Consider the following 25,494-nt stretch of genomic DNA (forward strand, 5'->3'; position numbering starts at 1 on the left):
GTCTGGCCTGTATATACTGCAGAGCATTCACTACATTCTATTCTATATATGCCAGATTTCTTCATTCTGTCACGTCTAGGTTTTGCATTAAAAATAATTTTGCCTAAATTATAATTACTTATGAAAGATGTTATTATGTTGAATTTGGAAAAGTAATTTTGAATATTTACTGAAAGTTTACCTGAGTAATTGATGCTGCTATATTTGTATATATTCTGTTCTTTGATGTATGGGTACAGTTCTCCCATAATAGTTTTATGGGCTTTACCTGAAATAATCTTTTTAATTAAGGACCCACAGGTACCTGGTTATTGACCGCTATTTGTTTGATGACTTTCAATTCATTCTGAAAATTCTCTTCAGGTAAAGGGATTGTGAATGCTTTGTGTATCATGGACCTAAAAGCTGCTAATTTATGCGAGTTTGGATTGAAAGAGTCGAGGGATCGTACAATCTGTGAATGTATTCTTTCGAGAGATATTAAATTGAAAACCGTTGTTAATTTTAAAAATATTCAAATCCAAGAAGTTAAGCTTATTGTTTTGTTCCATTTCTACAGTGAATTTACTTTTGCTGTGCTATTAAGGAAGTTCAAAAATTGGCTAATTTGTCTGTTAGAACCATCAAAGCCCACTAGTATGTGATCAACGTATTTGTACCAAAAAACGATATGCTTCTGAGACAGGGGGTTGTTGAGGATGAGGGTATTTTCTAGTGTGTCCATGAAGATATCTGCTAGTATGTGGAAATTTCGAAGTAAGACTCCGTGAACACGTCGGTGTAGACAAAAAGTCTACACCGACGTGTAGACAAAAAGTAGTTGGTATTAATGAATATATCTTACATACTCAGATATTTATCTTAGGTCAGTAGTGTTAGAATACTTGAGAATGGTGTAAAAACCGAAACCTTGGTCGTATTAATATCAATACATTAAGTAAGTGGAAATTAGACAAAGTATTTTATCTATATCATTTAATTGAAGATGAATTTCCACAAAATAAATAAGTCATCAATATCACAAATAAGTAAAATCGTTTCAAAGTAGGTATGAATTCCTCTTAAGGGCGGGGGCACACCATAAAAGGTAAAAAGACACAGGTATTTGAAGTAATACTCTATTTCCCATTGATAATAGAAATAATATCACAAAACTCTAATAAATGAAATATTTCAATAATAAACATTTTATTACCTCTTGGAGAGTAAACTGACCATTCACGTACGCTGCGCTGTCCAAAAGTCGTTTTTTTAAGTTTGTACCAAAAAACGTAAAATTTTCTGTTACTTTGATATGATATCAGATATCAGATGGAATTCATCAGACAACCCAGGTTGGCAAGGTCCTTTAAGAATTAGTTGACACACTATTTCAGGAATCAAAATAGTATTTTTGAATAAAAATGGGTCGACGACAAAATTGAAATATCAATTATAAAATGATCCATGTAAAAATAAAATGTTTTCCCACCTTCATTCCCAGCAGACATCTTATCAGAATGGTCTTGTTCTTGAGTACTATCACTATCCAAATCCGAATTAAAATCTACTTCCGTAAATGTTAAATCAGCAAAACCTAATGGAAAAATCGGATTTTGTTCTTACTTTGTAGGTTGATATAGATGGAACATCAAGAAATGTTGACTCCGTACTGACCGTACTCTCCGTAGTGTCAGGTTTATTTGGAACCGATTCCTCTACACAACTTTGAGTTTGAATTAATTGTTCTTTTGTTTCTCTGTAAATGTATACGTTTCCATAATGAATACAATTTCGGATGTTCAACTGAAAATCAAGAACTTATGAATTGAAAGTTTTACAAAACTTTAATTTTGTTTGAGAATGTGATGTAGCAGCATATTTCAACCTCTTTTTTTCGCCGTAACTTTCGATAATCTGCTCGACAAACTGTTTATTCGTCAAAGTAACAATAACAAACCAGACTACTACCACTGCTACGAGTGCCACGCCAAGATACAATCAATTTTCAATCTATTAGAAAATGATCACATTCGCATTAGACAGCGAACGATATGGGATTCACAACTGATCGAGATCGAGGTATTGAAAGAGAATGTAACCACGTTTATTGGTTTTTCGTGTTATGAACCTAACAATAGATTTGTGAAATATTTGAAATCGGAAGGGCGCTAAGAACAACATTTTGCAAAAGGCGGGGGGCATACTGCCACCCCTTGCCCCCCGTGGGGCCGCCACTGCTGTGGATCCATTATACAAATCTATGATCGTTATGAAAAGGAAAAAGTGTCGGTTATCAAATGAGAAGAGCTAGTACTTTCTCTGGAGAAAACATTGATAAGTTTCATACGACTAGTACCTTGGAAAAAAGAATAGAGAATATATTAAGCGCCATGCAAGTAAACAATTCTAATGATTTATGCCAGAAATCATAACATTTCTATTCACAATCAGAATATTTCTGCAATTGAAATAACAAATTGTTCGAATAAAATAATTATTATTTTGGTATCCTGGTGGGTTGACGTGGATGGTTTGCTCGACACACTCAATCGACCGCTATGTGAACCGGTGGTTCGAACCGCAAGGCTGGAGATCGATTTTTACTTCCTATTTCCCAACCCGTGTTAGGAATCACCGTTGAAAGGTAAAACCTCGTTGGTCTTTAGCTCGTACAAGTTTCGATTTCTGAGAGTTATCGTTCGTAGGGGAGCGACACCTGGTTAACGAACAAACAGACTTTAACGGATAGATTTTTAACATAAATAATCAAGATTGAATTGTAATCAGTAACGAGTTGATGTTGATTCTATAAAAAATGCCAATATGTATTTGCCTCAATAGAGGTATTTTCATGAATAATTCATTGTCCTGAACGAAGTATAATGATCTAGTTGCTCTAAACGGCAGTTAGTCAAACAGGTGATTTACGACATCTTTTTGAATAATAGCGATACTTATACACTGTTTCAAATTCGATCCTCACCATTGGGATCTCGGAAACTATGAGAGATACGAAGATGGTTAAATTAGGGCAAAGTAGCGCATTCACCTGACTTATGCCTCGTGTCCACTTGCAAGTAACTTGCGAAAGTTTTTTCACCAAGTACTTGCCGGCGTGTCTATACTGTAGTCTAATTGTTTTGAAATTAATTGCGGCAAATTACTCTAGCAAGTTCGTTTGCTTGAGTAACGTTACACATACTTCCAGAAAAATGACGTCTCAGCAAGTGGCTGCTGCCACCAGTTTTTAATATCGAGTTTCGAAGACTATTTGGATGATCTACCTTTGGCTAACTATAACAACATCTGGTTTCAACATGATTGTGCTCCACCGCACAATACCAGACGAGTATTTAATTACGTGACTGTAAGGTTTGGTGTTAAATGGATAGGAAATAATGGGCCGGTGTGGTGGCCAGCAAAGTCTCCAGACTTGAGTGTTATGGATACATTCTTAGGGGGTACACTGAAAATTAGAGTTTATGGTCAGAGAGAATATCAAAATATTGAGGACCTTCATTGTTAGAGAGTTCCGAAAATTGAGGAGGAGAGAAATTAATCGTGCAGTGAATAATATTCGAAGAAGGGCAGATTTATGTTACCATGAACAAGGCCAGCATTTCGAGCATTTGCTGTGATATACTTTTGTCTTTACATTTTAGTTAATTATTGTTATTTGTTCAAAGTTCTATTTTCATTGAAAAGGGCATAATGTCTAATTTACCTCATACACACCTCATTTATCAAATTTTGATTGTTGATTATGTCTCCGTATTTTTTCATTGGCTTTTCAAACGAACCACAGAGATTTTGATCCAATAACATCGTTACGATACATCATTGAAAAGGTAAAATCTGGTTCTATTCAAAATAGAAAGCATCTAATGTAGCGCCCATAAGAAAAAATAAAGTTGATGATGGTCGGATAGCAAATCGGAAAACACCATTATGTAGCAGGGAAAAAGTGGCAATGTGGAAGTGCAATTTATTTTCGAATCTTTCGAAAAATAAAGCCAGAAAAAATAAAAACTATTTTCCGAAATTTCGGTTTGTTTCCGGATATACTCTGAATTTCAGAACTTTCTCAACGGCATATTGTTTGTCATGTAAATGTTCAACTTTGCCCCAATTTAACCATCTTTATATCTCTCATAGTTTCCGAGATCCCAATGGTGAGGATAAAATTTGAAACACCATGTAGGCTCGATGAATAACGTACAATTATTGGATTAATTTCTATTAAGTACCCGTCAAAATATCCTTATCAACAAAACAATACAGGGCTTTTCATGATGAGCGTTAATCAGTCGTTTCTGGCAAACTATTCAACGGATCAACCTGAAAATTCCACAGTATGCATAAGTCAATATGACCTACACGCCTAAAATATTTTAGATGAAGCGACGTTGTCGTTTCTACTATAAAGTAGCGGCTTTTTTGATTTTTCAAATGGAACACCCCGTATATAATATCATATTATGATTCATTATCACTTTGTCAACAAATTCATATACTATTTCTCTATACCTATTTATTACCGTTTAGAAGATATGAATTAATTTCGATATTTTTTTTACCAAACATGAACTTTTATAAATGCTGATAATCTTGAACTCTCTTGCACTAAAACGATCAAATTTGAAATGGAGTGGAGTGATACTATGAGGATCTTCACTCCGAGTCATATTTTCATTTGCCTCATACAGGGTCTTCAAAAAAAGCAAATACTTTGATCTCATGAAAAAATGAGTGGAACTCAATTTTTTCAAATGAAACACCCTGCATATTTCAACATTTTTGAGCTCTACATCCAATTTTAGATTAACGTTGTTTAGATAATACTCTTTCTATTTTGAACCGTTTTCGAGATAAACTGTTTCAAACGGAAATTGACATGGTTTCCTTGTTCATCACTCATTTTTGTAAAACATATTTCGTTTGATGTTTCTCAATTAGTCACAGATAATACAATTAAAAGATAATTATTGAAATACTCCTCAACCATAGAATGAAACTTCTCTTCAAACAATAGTTTTATTAACGCTGAAACACGAACTGAAAATAATAAAGCCATAAATTAATGAGTTAATTTAATCGTCAGTGTATTTCAGAATATGTTCAAACACATCTCCACCTCTACTTAAACAAACATGTAATCTCTTCAAAAGATTGTCATGTGTAGCGCTTCTGATCAAGTCTGGAGTCAAACTATTGAAAGCAGTTGTAACTCTCGATTTCATATCTTCCATTGATGTTATTGGAGTAGAGTAAACCATATTTTTAATGAAACCCCACACGAAATAATCTAATGGATTGCCATCTGGTGTTCTAGGATGCCAACGAAAAGGTCCATTAACACCAATCCATCTGTCTTCGAAGATTTCGGTTAAAGCTTCTCTGTCTGAATGAGAATTATGGGGTGGAGCACCATCCATTTGGTACCATACACGTTCTCTTCCTGGTCTATTACTTAAAATCATTTGAATTCCATTCCCCAGTAAATCTTCATATTTTGATGCATTCAAATTATCATCATAAAACTCGATATGAAAAATTGACTCATTCTTTATGGCACAAAATACATTGAATTGCCATCTTTCTTGAAAACCCCTTTGGCGGACAACATGGGAATTTTCTGGCGCTCAATAATGACTGTTGTGTCTATTGAAAACTCTATTTTTTGTGAACTTGGCCTCATCTGTCCATATGCTTTTGTCAAGGAAATGTTAATCCTCTTGAGTCTTGACAAGTAACAATTCAAAGAATTCCACTCTACGAGGTAAATCAGTCTCTTTCAAATGTTGGACACAGTAGAACTTATAGAGATGCCATTTATGCTTATTAAGAATTCGACAAATTGTCACGTAGGGTATACCTATCTCTCTTTCAGCCTCGTGCAGAGAAGTATTTGGAAACGCATGAAAGTATCCCAAAACTGTTATACCATTGTCATCATCATCCATTTTAGTCTTCTTACGAATGATTTTTGGACGGAAGGTTTCATTCAACCTATAGTTTTTTAGTAGTCGATTTATCACATTATTATTCGGCTTCGGAAGTTGTGGATATCTTTCATGAAATACTCGGCATGTTCTACTTCCAATTCTATTGCACTCACCATAAATTATTAATAAATTCAAGAAATCTTCATTACTGTAACCTAATCTTGACATTATTCTATTATAATTGGTAGCTATCACAATCAGTCAAAACCACCAACGAAAGTCTGACGTAAAATAATTGGTTTATTTATTTTTCCAAAGCACACTATTAAAAAATATTAATGTGTACTGTTGTACGTTAGGGACCAATACCTCAATGTATACAAATTGTAACTTTTTCTAAGGTAGGTACATACCAATGTCGAATTGACTGATCTGATACAGTTAAAAAACTGAATCAAAAAGAAATATTACTAAGTATAAAAAAAAATGTTGAATATCCAAAATAAGTGATGAATTCAAAAAACGAGCAAGAAAACCACGTCAGTTTCCGTTTGAAAAAGTTTATCTCGAAAACGGTTCAAAATAGAAATAGTATTATCTGAACAAAGTTAATCTAAAATTGGTTGTAGAGCTCAAAAATGTTGAAATATACAGGGTGTTCCATTTGAAAAAATTGAGTTACACTCATTTTTTCATGAGATCAAAGTATCTGCTTTTTTTGAAGACCCTGTATGAGGCAAATGAAAATATGACTCGGAGTGAAGATCCTCATAGTATCAGTCCACTCCATTTCAAATTTGATCGTTTTAGTGCAAGATAGTTCAAGATTATCAGCATTTATAAAAGTTCATGTTTGGTAAAAAAATATCGAAATTAATTTATATCTTCTAAACGGTAATATATAGGTATAGGAAAATAGTATATGAATTTGTTGACAAAGTGATAATGAATCATAATATGATATTATATACGGGGTGTTCCATTTGAAAAATCAAAGAAGCCGCTACTTTATAGTAGAAGCGATAACGCCGCTTCGTTTTAAATTTTCAGGCGTGTAGGTCATATTGATTTATGCATACTGTGAAATTTTCAGGTTAATCCGTTAAATAGTTTGTCAGAAACGGCTAATTAACGCTCATCATGAAAAGCCCTGTATAGTAAACAGAAAACCTCGCTATAACTTAAATTATCTACTCACTCATCTTCCACCGAAAGAGTGAAGTCAATCGTGTTGCAGGGAACAGAAACAGCTTCCGGTTTTCTACTCCTGTACATCAAGTTTTTCACACCACTGAAGCCTCCAACAGCGATCGCAGCTTCCGGGTACAATTGTTCCGCGTCTAAAAAAACTTGATGAATGGAAATTGTACTTTCCCGAGCTCTTTGCCTCAAAAACGTTTTAAATCGAGCTATCTGCACTTCCATTTTATCCGGTACGTGATTGTGTTCTACGGAGAGTCTTTTGTGTCCATCGTTCTTCCAGATTAGTCTTCCCGAACATCGATTTCGCCACCGACACAACAAATATCGTTTTTGTTTCACTTTGTTCATACAATACAGATAACCGTCCGAATCTAGATATAATTTCTGATTGGCTCGTTCGCCTTCCAACTGTTCCATTTTCAAAAATTCAAAACACACGCACAAAATGCCAGGTGGTAGGTATTTTATTATTTCGGCTGAAAGAATACATCTCCAGTAATAATTTGATGAGTATACTTTGGAACATCGGCCTTCACCAGAACAAAAATGTTGTTTCTTAACGCGCTTTTCACTTACCAAGTTTTCATCATCAGGAGATGACTAAGACTACTTTTCTAACGACTATGCAATGTTTTTATGCGCCTACACGAGTTCCGTCCGGTGGTCATTAAGTACAGCAAGCGCCAAACGTGATGGCGAGCCCGCCGCCATGCGCACAAACTTATTTTCAATGTAACCCCCATACTACAGCTCTTGCAAGACATACAAATGCTCTGTATCATCACTTGTCCTCCAATGCTGTTGGCGTTTGACATTGTCTGAATAATTTGTGATGTTTCTGAAAAAATGTCATCGCCTTACAAAAAATCAGTCATCAAGAGTCAGGCAAAACAAAACTGGCTGGTATCTCAATCGCCAGAAAGGAATAACCAGGAAAGGAATTTCTGGCAAAAACATAACAATCTGCACTGACAGCAGACAAGCCCTATTAGCCTTGAACAGACAACGTGTTACCTCAGGGCTAGTACTAGAGTGCCACCAAGATTTAGCCAAAGCCTCGGTAGGTAATAACTGTTTATCTTTGGTGTGTTGTATGAGTGGTATAGGTGGACTGTATATATTGATCACTAAGTTTAACAGATTTATTTACAATAAAATACTATCAATAAATATATTGGAATTGAATGAGTTGAATGCCGTTGACCGATAGTCCTTATAGTTCGACACTCAATATTAGACACTCTTGCGATGGTAACTGATAGACTAGTGAAACTCTTCTTCTCGGGGGGTAGATTCGCACCGGCGCAGACTGTAGGCGTGGCGGGAACATACTCCCCACCTTGAAAGGACCCTCTTTCAAACTTCTAGGGGCAGAGGGCAGATTTTCTGGTAACCTCGCTTTACGATTCCGGTGGAAGTCCTTATGATAGCAACTCTACAAACGCCATCATGCCCTGGATGTAAATGAAGGATTCGTCCTAGCTGCCTTTGGGTAGGTAGGGTCTAATCGTCTTTGAGCAAAGCTAAGGCATTTTCAAGAAGCCTGCCTTGGGTTTCTCGCCATTTGCGGCGGAGCTGCCTTCTTTTCCAAAAATGCTGCGACATCTGCTGAACCAATTGGAGACGGTTCAGCCTATTGACCTTAATGTCCGTAAGATCTTTATCAGGAGCAGCTACTAAGGGCTTGCCGATTATGAAGTGAGCAGGGGTAAGAGGAGTAAGGTCATTTGGGTCAGAACTTAGGGGAGATAATGGACGGGAGTTTAATAATAAAGTCGATAACTCTTCATAAACAAGAGGTGTTTTGGATAAAACTATTTGAGGTTTTGAACTTTTGACTCCGGCCTCCCAGAGTCCCCCAAAATGAGGCGAATAGGGCGGTATAAATTGCCAATTGATAGATTCTTCAGAGAAAAATGTTTTAGTATTGCTGATGTTGTGTGCAGACCTTAGAAAATTTCCTAAATCTTTCTGGGCGCCTACGAAATTAGTTCCATTGTCGGAATAAATTTTACTAGGTTTACCTCTTCGTGAGATGATTGGAGAAAGGCTTCGGAAGAGAGGCTAGAGATCAGTTCCAGATGAACAGCTTTAGTTGAGAAGCAAACAAATAGTCCCATATAACCGCGAAATCTAAAGCAGCGTATACACTTTCGTACCGTGGCACGCGCTAGATTACGTCCTGAGCTTATTATATGATTTCAATTTGTTTTCTTTCTGTAATTCTTGCATATCGCTACAGAAACATTGATGTTGGCATATTTTAATTAAAGTTTTGGTAGCGAGACTTAGTTCCTGGGATGTGAGACTACCTTTAAGTCTAGTGTTTTTTGTTTTGAAACAATTCTCCTTAAAGCGTAATTATGCAGTAACATTTCGCATTTTATTGAAGCTAGAAAATCTTTCGAAAGGATAATCTAAAATACTTTCAGGCTCGCGAGCTGAATGTGTTTGAGACTTCAACTCTGGTAGATCACCTAGGCGGAGCTGCTGTTCACTTGGCAATTTTGCTTGATCGTAAAATAGCCAATGTGGACGTTCCCACCAATGAGGGAACGTAAAATTTCGGATGGGAACAAGCCTCTGGAGACTATGTCTGCAGGATTATCCTTGGTAGAAACATATCTCCAATGAAAGGTTTGTGTCAAAGTTTGAATTTCGGAGACTCGATTCCCTGTAAACGTTTTCAATAAATTTGGACTGGTTTTGATCCAAGCTAATACTATGGTTGAATCGGTCCAAAGAAAGCACTAATTGAATTGCAAATTGATTGAATTCACGACCTTGTTTGTCAGGTGGGATAATAACACACTGCGCTGCAAAGTTCGAGCCTCGGTGTGCTGACGGTTTTTAGTGGCGACAACTTAGATTTTGCGCTAAGTAGTGTGACGCGAGGATTGCTTTCTTTGTCCATGCTACGCAGATAGAACCATAGGCGCGTTCCGAGGAATCACATAACCCGTGCAACTCGACCCTTACACAATTTTGTATTATAGCGTGTCGAGGTATAGATAAGTTATTTAGCAAAGGTAATTCACGCTGAAAGCTGAGCCAAGTAGATTTTATATGATCGGGTACAGGTTCATCCCACAGGAGACTTTAGTTGGCCACAAATCCTGCATTAGAATTTTCGCTAAAATTATGCACGAACTCAGTAATCCTAAAGGATCAAATATCTTAGACACAACGGACAAGATGAATCTTTTTTAAAATCTTGCTCATTATGGTTTACCTGTACATTGTAACGTACATTATCGCTTTGACATGACCAAGTTAAACCTAATGTTTTATAGTCAGTGGAAAATTCAAGAATATCATAAGCTAGGTTAGAATTTTCAATTTCTCGTAAGCCTTCGGGTGAATTAGAACACCACTTCCGGAGCTCGAAACAACCACCTTTAAGGACATCGGAAATCTTGCAGCATATCCGCTCAACATCTTGAAGAGAGTCCGCCCCGTAAGCATGTCATCCACGCAGAAATCTTGCTTTATAATACGAGCTATGGTTGGTTTGGTGTCTTGAATTGGTTGATGGTTAATTCGATATAAAGAAGATATCTCCCAGTGACCGGTCCACCTTCTTTAAAAGGACAGGATGGACGATGACCTAGAAGGACAACTCCTCGGGAGGATGCACAATGAGTCACATGTGGCCTAAGTGCGTGGGCTTACACTCACCCTCCCTACTCTACAGATACAAAGAAATTTTGTTCCATTTGCTACCCTTATTAAAATAATTACAGGTGCGATACTGGCCGGCAAGGGGCTTATCGTAATCTAATAGTAATTTAGTTGGCGATCGCGTGCCACCACGTTTAGCGCTTGCTGTACCCGGGTTCTTCAATGGGACCCTCGAGTTGAGTTCCATGATCAAAATTTGTACCTGAAATTCTGTCCGGAATCGGTGCTGAAGCAAACATATCATTCGAAAGACGACGCTATCTTTTTGAGCGGCAAAAATTGAGTAATGAGAGCTCTCGACGAGTTTTCAGCACCTCCATCCAAGCTCCTTCATTATGAAATGTATAGAACTGACGTTTCAAAACTGTGCTCACTAGATGTTGCTCTAATACGCAATAATATTAACCATTGCAGGCCGTCTGATCTTCCTAAACTTCCGCAGTCGCTTAATGATTTTCATGACGTTCTTAATAGCATGGAAATCGATACGAATGTGTCCGAAAATGTTCTTCAATTCAACGATTCCATCAAGAATATTCTTTGCTTTTCTACAGTTTCAGATTTCAGAACCTTATGTGAATTACAATCTATATTTGTTGATGGTACAGTTCACAATTGTCCGAAACTTTTTAATCAGTTATTAACTGCGAAACAATACGTACATTTCGAGTTGGCAATTATAGCTTCTTCTTTTACTACGTTTCATTGTGAGTTTCTTTTCTCTTTATTGTCATGAAGCATTTTCGTATTCAGAACTTTTTAATGTTAAGCCTTAGTATTTAGATTCTTTGACATGAAACATTGTCGTCGTCAGAAGTTCTTTAATTCTAGTTTTTAATTTCATAAACCTCAGACCTCAGTATTAAGATCCTTTGACATAAAGAATTTTCACCTTCAGAAATTCTTTAATTTTGGTTCTAATTTTACGAGTATGCTTAGAAAGTTAAGATTCTTGCTATTGGTTGGCGTAAAGGTCAAAACGTTCGGTCCCTATTATCCCTACTATTACTGACAACGAGAGTGAAGAGTAGGGTTATTCTCTTGACTGTAGGGAAAGACTACGAACAGAATTCGGGGGTACGTAATTGACTATCGGACAGAACTCGACTGTATACCTGAAAAAAGGTCATTCATGTTCCTTGCAGCGAGCTTTTATAGTCCGCTTAGTTTGACCGACCAATTTCACAGCTGTCGTACAGCTGTGAAATTGGTACAGTTAGTGGGATACAACATTTTGAGTGAAGCAACTTTTGTTGATTTGAAAAAATTGATTCAAAAGGAATTTCGTATGTGGATAAAGTATTGCATTTTGGCGAAAAACTAACTGATGAAGCCAAGGCTTGGCTTGATAAACATTGCTGGGACTTTGCACCAGGAAAATCAACCGGTGAGAAGTGGTTTAAACGATATTGAATGAGCACCGAGGACGATGCACCGGGTGGATGTCCCAAAGAGGGTGAAAACGCAAAATTGCATGAATTGGTCTTGGAATTGTTTCAGCTTCTACCGTATTCTCCAGATCTGGCCCCCAGTGACTTTTTCCAACCTGTTCTCAGTACCGATGAAGAGGTAATCCACTACTTCACTACCTATAGTCCGTTCATAATTTGTTGATAGCTCACTGCAAGTTTGACCCTCATTAGAGAACTGGAATACAGAGAGGACAGCTAATATGATATAATAACAAAAACCAAACTAAAACTGGCAGTTTAAGATGTTTTCGACTAACCCACCTTGTATCTGAAGAAATACAATACAGCTATAAAACTTTTAATCCGATTATGTAGGTATTTTGAGTGGAAATGAGTGACCAGTGTCGTAGAGTATATGATTAAAACATAAGTTACTTTAAATAAATAAATATATTAATATTCTTAAACTGTAGGTACTGTAAACTGTGTTTTTATTTAAAAAAAAAATTCTTTATTTTATTCAAAAATAATAAGTTACTTGCAATTTGTAAAAGATACATTTATTTAATTAATACCTATTTTTAAATGATATAAACTACGATTACTTACAAAACTATTCAAATTCAAAATAAACAGGATCATCTTCGGAATCCGAGTCGTCTTGCAGGTTAATAATTAGCGGTTGTGTCTCTATATTCGCATCAATTATATTGTCAAGATCCCACATTTTTTGTTCTTCTTCTATTGCATGTCTTACTGCATCTCGCCAATTTTGTTCTGTAATATGTTGTAAAGACTCATATAACAATTCACGTACAGCTTGTATTTTAAATGACGTATTTTTTCTAGCCACATAGCTTTTCATTTGTGCCCAAATGAGTTCAATTGGATTTAATTTGCAGTGGTAGGGTGGAAGTCTAAGGACTGTGATGTTTCGTCTTTCCGCCATTTTGTCAACTACGTATTTCTTGAACTTAGATTTGTGTTGCCGGGCAATTTTTAAAAATTCTGCTTTAAACATTCCATCTTCGTAAGGCAGGGACTTATTCCGCAGCCAGTCAATGATATCCTGTTTCTTCCATGCAGTCGTTGGAAGTCTTTCAACTAGTCGTGAATGATAAGGTGCATTATTAATACTATAATTGAGTTTGGTGGTATATGTTCAATCATCTGCTCAAAATACTCTTCGAAAACATCAGCTGTCATCTCCTCGTGATAGTCTTTTGTGCTTTTGGATTCAAATTCCAACAAACCATGCTTAGCAAATCCTTTTTCACTGCCAATGTGAGAAACTATTAATCTACTGCCTTTACCAGAGGGTGGGGAAATACCAGTAGACCAACCTTCCATAAAGGTTTGCCTGGAGCTTGATATATTTTTATCTGTCCAAATTTTTGTGAGAGAATGACCTGCGTTTACCCACGTTTCGTCCTGATAGTAAATTGGCCTTCCTTCAGCCCGAAATTTTCGTATAGATCTTAGATACTTTCTTCTCCAACATATTATCTCTTCCCGGTCAATCAAAAGTGATTTTCGGTCTGATTTCTCCCACCGGAAATTAAATTCTTTCAAAACTTGCCACAATTTGGTTCGTCCGACATGAGGCAAATCCGGGTCGTCTCTAACTTCTTGTAAAATTTTGTTTAAGTTGGATATTTCTTTTTTGTAAAAAAAATCGTGAATTTTCCTTCGAATACCATTTTTGGCAAATTCATCAATTTCAATAGGTTTTCTCCCCCTCTTTAAGTATTCGTTTGTATTTGGGTTAGCTATACCTTTTTTTTTTCTTTCTGATAGGAACCTATATATTGTTGACTCCCCTACGCCCGTCATGTTGGCACAACTCTTGATTATGTTCTGAATAGTGTTTGTGGGATTCTGAGAAACCAGAGCTTCGTGAACGTTCAAAACAATAGTCTTCTCTCTTGGTGAATAGACAGACTTACTGACTGTACGCAACAGTACCGGTGTAAAACTTGATGATGTTGATGATGATGACGAAGCCATCGCAAGCAATCAAACAAAACAAGCAGGAACGAAAGGTACGTATATGTTTGTAGGAATATGAAAAAAAGTTACTCACGCACTGCACAAAATTCGCAAAATAAATATTAGAGACGTTAATTACTGCCGTAGATGCCGAAACACCAACGAGCCGTAAATTAAATGCGATTAAAAAATGTACTAAACCAAAAATTATTTTCGTTCGTAACAACTTCACCCTTTCAAGGCAAGTTTCGAATATAAACTGAAGCTTTATATTTAATGAATAAACACCTCAGGAACCTCCGCCTATGATTTTACGAGTTTTACAACCGTTTTATGACTTGGGCCCTCATTTTGTGCTATCGACAAATTATGAACGGACTATAGTTCATTTGTTTCTGAAATGTCTTTCAGATATTCCATTGTTGGTGTCTTTAGCCTTTAGTTACGAAACACCTATACCGCCAGATGGCAGTGCGATTTCGCCCGATGTAATAAATACAAACTCCTTCCTAATTCTAACTTGACCAGGATCAGACCAGGAAATAATATGTCTGATTCCATATGAAGGGTTAGACAATATAAGTCAATATCAATCGTGAATAATTCAATTCCACTGATGTGTATGCAACTGTTTAAAATAAATGAAATCCAACAATGTTTTTGCTACACGTCCTATTTCAATATACCTCAATATACAAGACGAACCGGATTGCTACAAAATATCAGTTTTGACATGTTATTCAAGATAGAGTTTTAATTGAAAACAAAATCTCACTCACCCTTCGAGTGCCCCTTCGGGCTGATGAATCTCCTCTGCAATGCGATTCTGATCACTATTTCTCCTAATTATAAAAAATAAACGATTATATCCTTGCAAAATAACTTCAGCAAGATACCTACGATTCATGAAGATTTTTCAACTGACGCTTCACCGCTAACGATCGTCGAGTTCGTTTATGACGTCTAGATAAGGGTATCGTAGACTTGGGCATCGCGAGTAAAAAACACTTTTTTGTCAGAAAAATTTAAATGAAAAGAAACACTTTTGAATATAGAATAAATAAAAGCTGGATTTCTACAAAATACATAGGTCACCAATCGAACAACAAACACTATTGAAAACAGAACTGAAGATAAATCTGTCTGATAATTGTAAAAATTTTAATATTTCAATCTTTCGTTCGGTCAGAATAACTTTTATCTTTTCCTATTCCCAATCTGACGCTGTGCTACATTTTACAATGGCTCTATGATACTTTCTCTCTCCCCCAGCAGACGTGTGGGAGGAGCAACCTGAAGGGCGTGTCATTTAAAAGAAATTCATCTACTATTCTGACTCCAGATTCGAAAGTAATAATTAGTTTTCACTAGTCGACGGCTGAAGCAAACCTTTATTAGTTGACTTTGATAAAATTTCATATTTCCCATTTCGATCGGCACAATGCAAGGAAATCCAATTCGTATAAATAACACACTCTCATTAAATTATTAACAAAATAAAGGAAACATTAAAAAGAAAAATGAGATAGTCGTTTAAATGATAGGCTTCAATATCGAAATGAAACAACACCAAAATATTCGTTAGTTTTGATGGTGGAATTGAAGAAAACTGACCAAAAATGAAAGAGAGAATTCTTTTTAATCATCTAATATTCAAAAAATATTTTTTTAATTATTTTTCCTTTATACACTCATACAATCTTTCCTCAATCAGAATAAAAAAAATCGTTTCTGACTCCTTTTTTTTCAGGGATGAAGACCCTTTGTTTTTGATGAATAACAACACTCAAAGTGGGTTGTGGAATCGATAGAATTTCCAACTGTTTTGTTAGCCATTTGGCTATCTTATACGTATGGGAACCTATAGCTGAAACAAGTGGTCGCATAAACTTGTCTGATTTGTAAATTTTTGGCAGACCGCATTTTTTGTATTGTAGGATTAGATTCTTGCAAAGTTCTACCCATAGTCGAGGTGATCAGAAGATATATTCTGTGGAGATCTAAATAAAAAAAAGGTCGGTCCAATATAGCTTATAGTATAACATATTCGGTTTCATAGACCAGAGGAGTCCAGTGTTGGTCAACATGCTATGGAAAACAACCACAGAATTGTTGAGACAGATACATGACAACGAATTTTCAAATGTCATCGAAAGTTCAGAAATCGAAAAATGTGGAATGAGTTCTATGAACGGTGACAAAGGTCCTATACTTAATAGCCCACTTTTGGCACTTTTACGTAATCGCAGGTTGAATACAGGTAAATATTATACAGGGTGTAACTGAATAAGTGTAAAACATTCAAGGTGATTCCTCATCGAAAAAAAGATAGAATCTTTCATATAAAGAAACTTCATTGGAGCATCCCTTGTTAAGATACAGGCCCTTAAATGGGGTACATAAAATTTGTATAAAAATTTTTTTCACGAGCACTGAGAAAGTTACAATATTGAAATTAACCTGACGTTTTGTACTACCAAAAAGACACTTAGCCAATAATTTATTTGGTTTACCCCATAATTGTAAGGGGTGAAAAACGCAACCCCTAAATTTTATTTCCAATGTAACTTTTTGTCTTATTATTTGTTTACCATTTGAAATTTTTTTTCCGATAGCCTGTTTCATTGTAAACAAAAAAGTCTCTTGGGATTTTTGCCCAAAATGAACCAGTTAGCAGCAAAAAATTATTTTACGAACAACTATAGAGGTACATCGTCATAAATGCGAGATTTATTGTTATTTACGATTAAAGGGTAATAAACAAAACTAATTTATGAATAACAAAACACACAACATGTAAAAATCATAGTAAATGTTCAATATGTCTACCTTCAGACATTACGCGTGCGTCTAGACGTCGGCGCATTGAGCCACGTATTCGCTCAAATATTCCTGAAATCTCTCTGATTACCCTGCACGCATCGATGATGCGTTTTCTTAAGTCCTCTACATCGCGAACAGGAGTAGCGAACCAAATGCTGTAAATGGCCCCAAATAGAGAAATCGGGAGGATTGAGATCCGGGGATCAAGTGGGCCACCATTCAATCGAGGAGGTAGAAAATGAGGCCCAATTAAATCATCCCCAATAACTCCGAGTCACACGTTAAGAGAAAACTGTGGTACCCATATGTGGTAATTATGAAAATTATTAATCGAGAAAAACTACATTCGTATGTGAATTCTATCATCAGCAGAAAGTCACAATTTCTTCTAATCATTTCCAGCATACAATTGCAAAATTCAAGACGGTTCGGAAAGTCTCGCGGTAACAGTGCCTGTACTCGTTGCAGATGGTAAGGGTGTAAGTTGTTCCTTTAAAATTCGAAATATCGTCACATGATCAACATTTGGCTGGAAAGCAATCTTTCTAGTACTGGTAGTAGGTTGTTCTTCAATCAAATTAAGTACTGCTTCCTCAAGCTGTGGTGTTCGTACTTCTCGATGGCGACCACAATCCTGCGTTCTTTTGTCGAATGAACCATATTCTCGTAATCGTTGATGAAGTCGAGCAAATATTCTATGTGAAGGATGCTGCCGTTGAGGATACATTTCAGCATATCTTCTAGAAGCTTCTAACCCATTCCCATGCGACAGACCGTAAACGTAATGCATATCATCCATTTTCTCATTTGTGTATGCCAATAACAAGTGAATTATTAAAGTAAAAAATTAAGAACAGAACAACAACACACAATTAGTATTGATTCAATTTCGAAAATTCACAAACTGACAGCGTCATACCAATTTAATTGTCACTATCGCTAATAGCGACCTACTATATAGATTAGTTTCGTATTTTCGCATTTATGACGATGTATCTCTGTAGTTGTTCGTAAAATAATTTTTTGCTGCGAACTGGTTTATTTTGGGCAAAAAGCCCAAGAGACATTTTTTGTTTAGAATAAAACAGGCTATAATAAATTTTTAAATGGTAAACAAATAATAAGACAAAAAGTTACATTGGAAATAAATTTTAGGGGTTGTGTTTTCCACCCCTTACAACCATGGGGTAAACCAAATAAATTTCTGGCTGAGTGTCTTTTTGGTAGTACAAAACGTCAGGTTAATTTCAATATTGTAACTTTTTTAGTGCTGATGAAAAAAATTGTTATACAAATTTCATGTACTCCTTTTAAGGGGCTGTATATTAACAAGGAATGCTCAATGAAATTTCTTTATATGAAAGAACCTATCTTTTTTTCGATGAGGAATCACCTCCTCAAATGTTTTACACTTATTTAGTTACACCCTGTATATCAGACGGGTAGCAAATAACATTAGAAACTGGGAATTAATTTAATGACCCTCATTATGACAGGTAATGATTTATTTAGATACGGATAAAAACATCAGCATAGTCGTTAGAGGAGTAGTCATAATAATCCCCTGACGATGCTAACTTGGTTAGCGAAACGTGCGTTGAGATACAGCATTTTTGTTCTGATAAGGAAGAAGTATTTTCAATAGATACAGTAATAATAATCATTTTCCATATTGTAATCAAGTTTCTCACACTAAAAAAATAAACCAGTATTTCGTATAAGTTGAAGAGCTTGAAAGACCTGAAGAACAGGTGACGAGCAAACGATAAATAATTGAGAATGTTTTACACTTGAAAGTTATTTGGAAACCAATTCTGTGAATACTTTGATCGAACGTAGACCGGATAGTAGTTTCGAATCCATTTTTTTATTATAATTGGGTTGCAATCATGTGAATACTACGTACAAGCTTCCAAGTTGGCAAGTTTATGGCAAACATTTTGTAGGACGAAACTGCAATAACGTTAGTTACAAATACAAGTGGTATAAAAACATAGTAAATTTTAATCATCATTTTTCATGATCATCTTCCTCCACGTATTAACGGCTACTTTCATAAATTTATTGAATCATATGTTGTTTGTTAACTGTTATCACAATTATTTTTTAACTCGGTCTACATGAGTAACTTTGACATAATACTGTGTAAATCATGCCTGAAAGGAAATAACGCCGGCCGCCACTGGTAACCATAAACCAATGGTGACGTAGCTAATAGCGCGTGAATGTACGATGATTCCCTGCCACTCTAGAAGCAGTTAGAATAATGCTACCGATTTCGACGGAACTTCGGCGAAATTTCTACCGCATTCTATTACGACATTTAAACGCTGGCCGCGAGCATATCGACACAGTCAAGTGGAAGTTACAGTGCGGTACGCGAAGTGATCCAGTAAGGCGATAGACATTCAAATAATAGTTGAAGTTTTAGTTGAAGTGTTTGTTGTATTTAAGGTGGAATAAAGTTAAGTTTGATTATTCAGTGTAGTCAATTATTGATCAACCCACGGGGAACAGTAACAATATCAAGCCAGAAGCTAAATTACATTACCATTTGGAAGTATCTCAAACAAAAGTATTCGGAAACTTACTTCTAATTGAATTTCACACTATTTTCCATTAACGTCTTGATGATGCAGTAGAGAAGTCTAAATTCATTGCTTTTTGGAATACATTTTGAATTGAAAAGGGGTATATTTTCAGGACAGCACAATTTTTGGGAAAGATTTCGGCTTTTTAGTTCTCCATCTTTATACAAAAAATGTGTGAATCTTCCAAAGAAAGCAATCAATTTCAATGTTTATATCGAAGTAGCTGCTTCAAGAGGGCTTCTCTTCCAGTTTGTGTCTGAAAGTTACTATTTTGCGTGAGAGGCACAATAAACCCTTGCGGATTGCGGTAGAGGATCGAATAAGCCCACTCACTTTTGACCTAACCTGACCTAATCCTTTGGAAAAATACATCCAAGATAACCGATTCCCAATGATATTGTCTCACATTGAACGACTTTAACTAACGATAAAAAGTCTATTGTAGGTACTTACTTGATCAATTTCTCTAACAATCGATGTTTTGGCAAAGCAGTGAAATTACTATAGCAGCTGCTGTGGTAACCAACGGTTTCATCAATTTCATCGGGCACTTCACAATGTTTATATTTGAATTGACACTTTTTTCGAATTTGTAAAGCCAGAGTACATTTTTGTAAGGTTTGCGGTCTAAATAATTTAATATTCCCGCTTTCACCACAAACAAAACACGACATTTCGTTTGAATCACTGTCTTTTTCTATTGCCTCCTTCGAGTTTATTTCGCGCTTGACAAACTATTATTTGCCCTTTTTTATTACAACGACCTAAAACTAAATATTGAATTAGGTTGCAATTTTTAATCGTCCCGACTAAAAAATCGCTATAGCAGAAAATAGTTTACCTGAAATTTATTGAAACTACTTATTTGATCACTTTTTGCTTCGGGAGATAAGTAAATGTGTTTAAACAGTTTAAACTATCAATATTGGGTACATTAAATAAGAAGTCAATTGTTCCTTGAATATTTTCTGAGTTTTTAACATTGTATATTCTGAAAAATAAAATATAGAACCGCAGTGAATCTCTGTGATAAAGGACAAATTGAAAATTTTACACCAATAAGTTACTTATATAATATAAACCGTTGAAAAGTCCAATTATTCACTAAATTTTATAAATTTTGTCTATAAATAAAATAATAAGTTGAGTCAGTACAAAGCTAACGTTAGTTCAGGTTAATATTGTCTTCTTCAACCTCAGCAATGGTAGTAACTAGTTGCAATACATTCAAAAAAGAGTTAGTTGAAATTCAATGGTTACAATTCCAAAGAATGTCACAAAAAACCGTACGAAAAAGCGAGAAAACTCAAAGAATACACCCAAACGATTGTCTAATTTAAATAATTCAAACAGCATTACATAGGGTGTTCATTAAACATGCGGAAAACATTTAAGGGACTCTTCTTTGGAGTATTTTAAAGAAATTCTAGAAAATAATCCAGGGGGTTTAAGTCCGGTGATCGAGCAGGCCATAAGTAAGGTCCACCTCGACCAATCCAGCGATCTCCATATGTTACTGTTGAAAACTCTTGAGCCAATATGCTAAAATGCGCTGGTGCACCTTCGTGCATAAACCACATTGCATTTCTTGTAACCAATGGCACATCCTCCAGAAACTGAGGTAGCGTTTGTTCCAAAAAGTTGCGGTATACCTCGCCGTAAGGTAGGAAGTAGGAAGTCACCTAAAATTCCCACCCAAAAGTTTAACGAGAACTATTGTTGAAAGCGATCTTTAAGCACCTCATATGAATTTTCTTTAACCCAAACATGGTTATTGTGGAAATTCTTTATGGCATTTCTTGATAAAGTAGCTTCATCAGTAAAAAGAATAAGCGAATAAGCGAATATATTTAAAGTATTTGTAATTTTTCGAGTAGAAGTACCTGGATCTTCTATCATGGCCAGCACATTATCTTTTACTTCTACCGTTCTTACTGTTATTGGCTTTCCTGGTCCTTCATTTCGCTTCAATGCTCCTGTTTCACAAAGTCGTTGATGTATAATAATAATAATCGTCTTTATTGTTTCCCAGCTGTAGTTACATACAAATATTTAGATAAATTTCAGAGCTAGTTGCTGATACAACAAAAGGCGAAGTTAGCACAAGTGCTACTTAGTTGTATACTTTGAAATGTTTTTCTATTAGGCACATTGCAATTAGGAAATCGTTCACTGTACAACCGCCTAGCTTCCAATGAATTGCCATCAGCAAGTCCATAAATGAAATGCATGTCAGTCATATCTGTGTTACTATAACCATTCCTGATAGAAGAGTTCACTAACAAGACTTTAAATATTAAACACAGAAAATGCACGTCAAATAGACAAAGTCAACCTATTCGACACATACAAATGATCACTTACGAGACATACTATTCAAATTGAATGTCTGCAGCCGTTTGTAGATTTTATTACTTGGTACGTCCAGTGTAGTACGCTTTACTTTTATTTCGGCTACGTTAATAATTTTAACATTACCAAAATTGTTATTGTCGAAATTCTGTTTCGCCCCGTATCTTCGAAACAAAGCGCCCTATCAAAAATCATCAAAGGACAAAATATTCTTAGAATAGGCCAAGGAACAGTCCGTTAAATTTTTTTTTCACATGTTTAATAAACACCCTGTATATATACATTTTCCAGTTGGTCCTCTTCAAGGAAGAAACTACTCTATTTCTTCGCGACGGATTGCACAATAATGAAATTTAAAAACATATTTTCCACAATTCCATACCATTCAAGATTTTTATTGTAATTTGTGTGCATTCTTCTAAATTTAATATGCTTTCAAAACTCGTCTGAAAGGTTGAACTAAATTTACAGTGAGGTCCGTTGGCGTCGTAAACTCGACATCCATCTCCTCTGTAGACTCGCTCCTGAACTAAATTTACAGTGAGGTCCGTTGGAGTCGTAAACTCGACATCCATCTCCTCTGTAGACTCGCTCCTGAACTAAATTTACAGTGAGGTCCGTTGGAGTCGTAAACTCGACATCCATCTCCTCTGTAGACTCGCTCCTGAACTAAATTTACAGTGAGGTCCGTTGTAGTCGTAAACTCGACATCCATCTCCTCTGTAGACTCGCTCCTGAACTAAATTTACAGTGAGGTCCGTTGGAGTCGTAAACTTGACATCCATCTCCTCTGTGGACTCGCTCCTGAACTAAATTTACAGTGAGGTCCGTTGGAGTCGTAAACTCGACATCCATCTCCTCTGTAGACTCGCTCCTGAACTAAATTTACAGTGAGGTCCGTTGTAGTCGTAAACAATCACAAGGGGGACAATCATCAGAAATTTCATAATATATTCTCAAATGTTGGAGATGTAACACCATAAGGTGGGGTTACTGTCGGCGCAGGGGTAATTTGTCTAATTTCACAAAACAATTGAAATGTTTGTTTCTATCCCGGTGAGGAAACTCATCAGACAGTTACTAACTGCATATAGCCTTGAATGTAATGGTAATGTGTATGTGAATTTTCCAGATAGACAGATACACGTATTAATGAATATTTATAATGAGCAATTGCTAGGCAAAATCGAAGTGAATTATCATTAGTCTTCATAACAATAAAAATGTGATCACGTGCACCGTTTCTGAATAATGAGGGGTAATTATCGTCTCATTGCTATTTTCTTCCTGTCTTTACTTGACACCAATTCCTTCTATTAGTTTTTACATACACTTTGTTTTCAAGAAACACTGCAAGATATTCAACGAAAATCATTTTTTTGTGGAGGAAAAAAATCAAGTTTTTTATAGACCTTTTTTGGGTAATTGTTACCTTCCACAATCTGAAAAATATAAAAATTATAATGGAGAACTTTATATAAGTGTAGAAGGGCAAACTTTTTAGTTTACCCCGATAAGTTACTGCGTAAAAATCAAAGTATTTTTCACAAAAAAAAATCTTCTATTTATCAGTAACTTTTGCCAATTTTGCTTATCATAAAAATTATTAAGAAATAATACTTATCTTTTACGTTTCGGAGGCCAAAATCTGCCTCCGTCTTCAAAAATGGATAAAAAATTCGAATATAGTACATTGTATCACATCGAATTTTTCAGATGTCAATCAACAACATTGACATAATTTCATATTTCATGAAATGAATGAATGTTTCTTTTGGAAATTATTATTTTTACAATTTTTCATTACTAATTATGTAAAAATAACAACAAATATAAATAACATTAACATCTAGACTAACGAATTAAACTAAATTAAGTGTTGGAAATGGCCTCCTTGGGCTTCAATACAACCGTCTAGCCGCCGCATCATTGAATTTCACACTCTTCTGAAAATACCTGGCGTATTTTTCATTGTCACATAAATTAATGATTTTATTCCGTAAATTCTCTTCACTTTGAATAGCAGTTTTTTATTCGAACGCTTTAAGGTGTCCCCAGAGAAAATAATCTAAGGGATTCATTTCGGGCGAGCGAGGTGGCCATGGGTGTGGGCCTGCTCTCCCAATCCAGCGATTATTGTAATTTTCATCCAAAAATTGCCGTGCCACTACACTAAAGTGTGGTTGGAGCACCATCGTGCATGTACCACATACGGAATCTTCCCATGACTGGAATTTCTTCTAAAAGTCCAGGTAAAACAAATTCTAAAAACCTTCGGTATTCTTCTCCATTAAGTCTAGGTGGAAGGAAGTGAGGCCCAATGAGATGGTCACCGACAATTCCAACCCAAATATTAAAAGAAAACTGTTCTTGAAAATTATTTTCTATTAAGGCGTGTGGATTGTTTTCGGCCCAAATGTGATTGTTGTGGAAATTAATAATTGAATTGCGAGAAAAACAAGCTTCATCTGTAAACAAAATTCGACTTAGGAAACCTGGATTTCTTCTTATTTTATACCGCGTAACCAATTAGAAAAAGCTAGTCTTACAGGCAAATATCTAGGCAATAGAACTTGCACACGTTGCATGTGATAGGGATATAGCTGCTGGGCTCTCAAAATCTGCCACACTGTGACTTTGGTAATATTCAGTTCTTCAGCTATTTTCCGAGTACTGATATGAGGATCTACTTCAATCTCATTTAAAACAGCTTCTTCAATTTGAACTGTTCGTACCGTTGTAGGCCTCCCAATGACAACCGTCGATCTTTAAAAGCTGCCTGTTTCAGAAAGTCGTGCATGGAGACGTACAAAAGTTCTTCTATTAGGCACTACACGCTGAGGAAATCTTTCATGGTAAATGCGTCTTGCAGCATTCGAGTTTCCGTGAGCCATTCCATAACAAAAATGCATATCTGCCATTTCACTGTTAGTAAATTGAACCATGTTTTACAAAAATGGTTCGAAAAATAACCACTAAACACACTTTTTATAACAAATATAAATTAAAAGCTTATAAAGTTGACAACTGTCAAGTTGTTCATTAAATGCTGCAATCGTTTTCCAAGGCAACCTTTGATTATTATTTATGGTATTTTCAGAAGAGTGCGAAATTCAATGATGCGGCGACTAGACGCTTGTATTGAAGCCGAAGGAGGCCATTTCCAACACTTAATTTAGTTTAATTCGTTAGTCTAGATATTAATGTTATTTAATATTTGTTGTTATTGTTACATAATTAGTAATGAAAAATTGTAAAAATAATAATTTCCAAAAGAAACATTTAATGCCTCATATTATTCCTTGTGAGGTCCAGGCAATTAGGTCGACTTTTTTTTCTTCAAAACTAAGCAAGATACGAACAAAAATCAAGAGACAACAAAGTTGTATTTCTAATTGCTCCATCCAAAGCAATAATAAAAATTGCACAAAAGTCAGTGCCATACATTTTTAAGTCAAAAATATTCGTTCAAATCCCGCTCGAGACGCAACTGGACTTAATAAATTGAATCACGTT

The 25,494-nt window shown here is 35.7% G+C and overlaps 1 protein-coding gene across 3 annotated transcripts in view; it reads right to left on the bottom strand.

Annotated features, from left to right (window-relative positions):
• LOC111511485 (uncharacterized) overlaps nucleotides 1–25,494 on the bottom strand; it is a 147,192-nt gene that overhangs the window by 104,900 nt on the left and 16,798 nt on the right. For all 3 annotated transcript variants that reach the window (XM_074174354.1, XM_074174350.1, XM_074174344.1), the window contains exon 2: nucleotides 7,126–7,606. In XM_074174354.1, the coding sequence (XP_074030455.1) occupies nucleotides 7,126–7,547 (422 nt within the window). In that variant the 5' untranslated portion in view covers nucleotides 7,548–7,606. The remainder of the gene's footprint in view (nucleotides 1–7,125; nucleotides 7,607–25,494) is intronic.

The sequence above is a fragment of the Leptinotarsa decemlineata genome, unplaced genomic scaffold (assembly GCF_025532065.1).
Source record: "Leptinotarsa decemlineata unplaced genomic scaffold, Ldec_3_MD MMD2_tig00000576_RagTag_RagTag, whole genome shotgun sequence".
Classification (NCBI taxonomy): domain Eukaryota; kingdom Metazoa; phylum Arthropoda; class Insecta; order Coleoptera; family Chrysomelidae; genus Leptinotarsa; species Leptinotarsa decemlineata.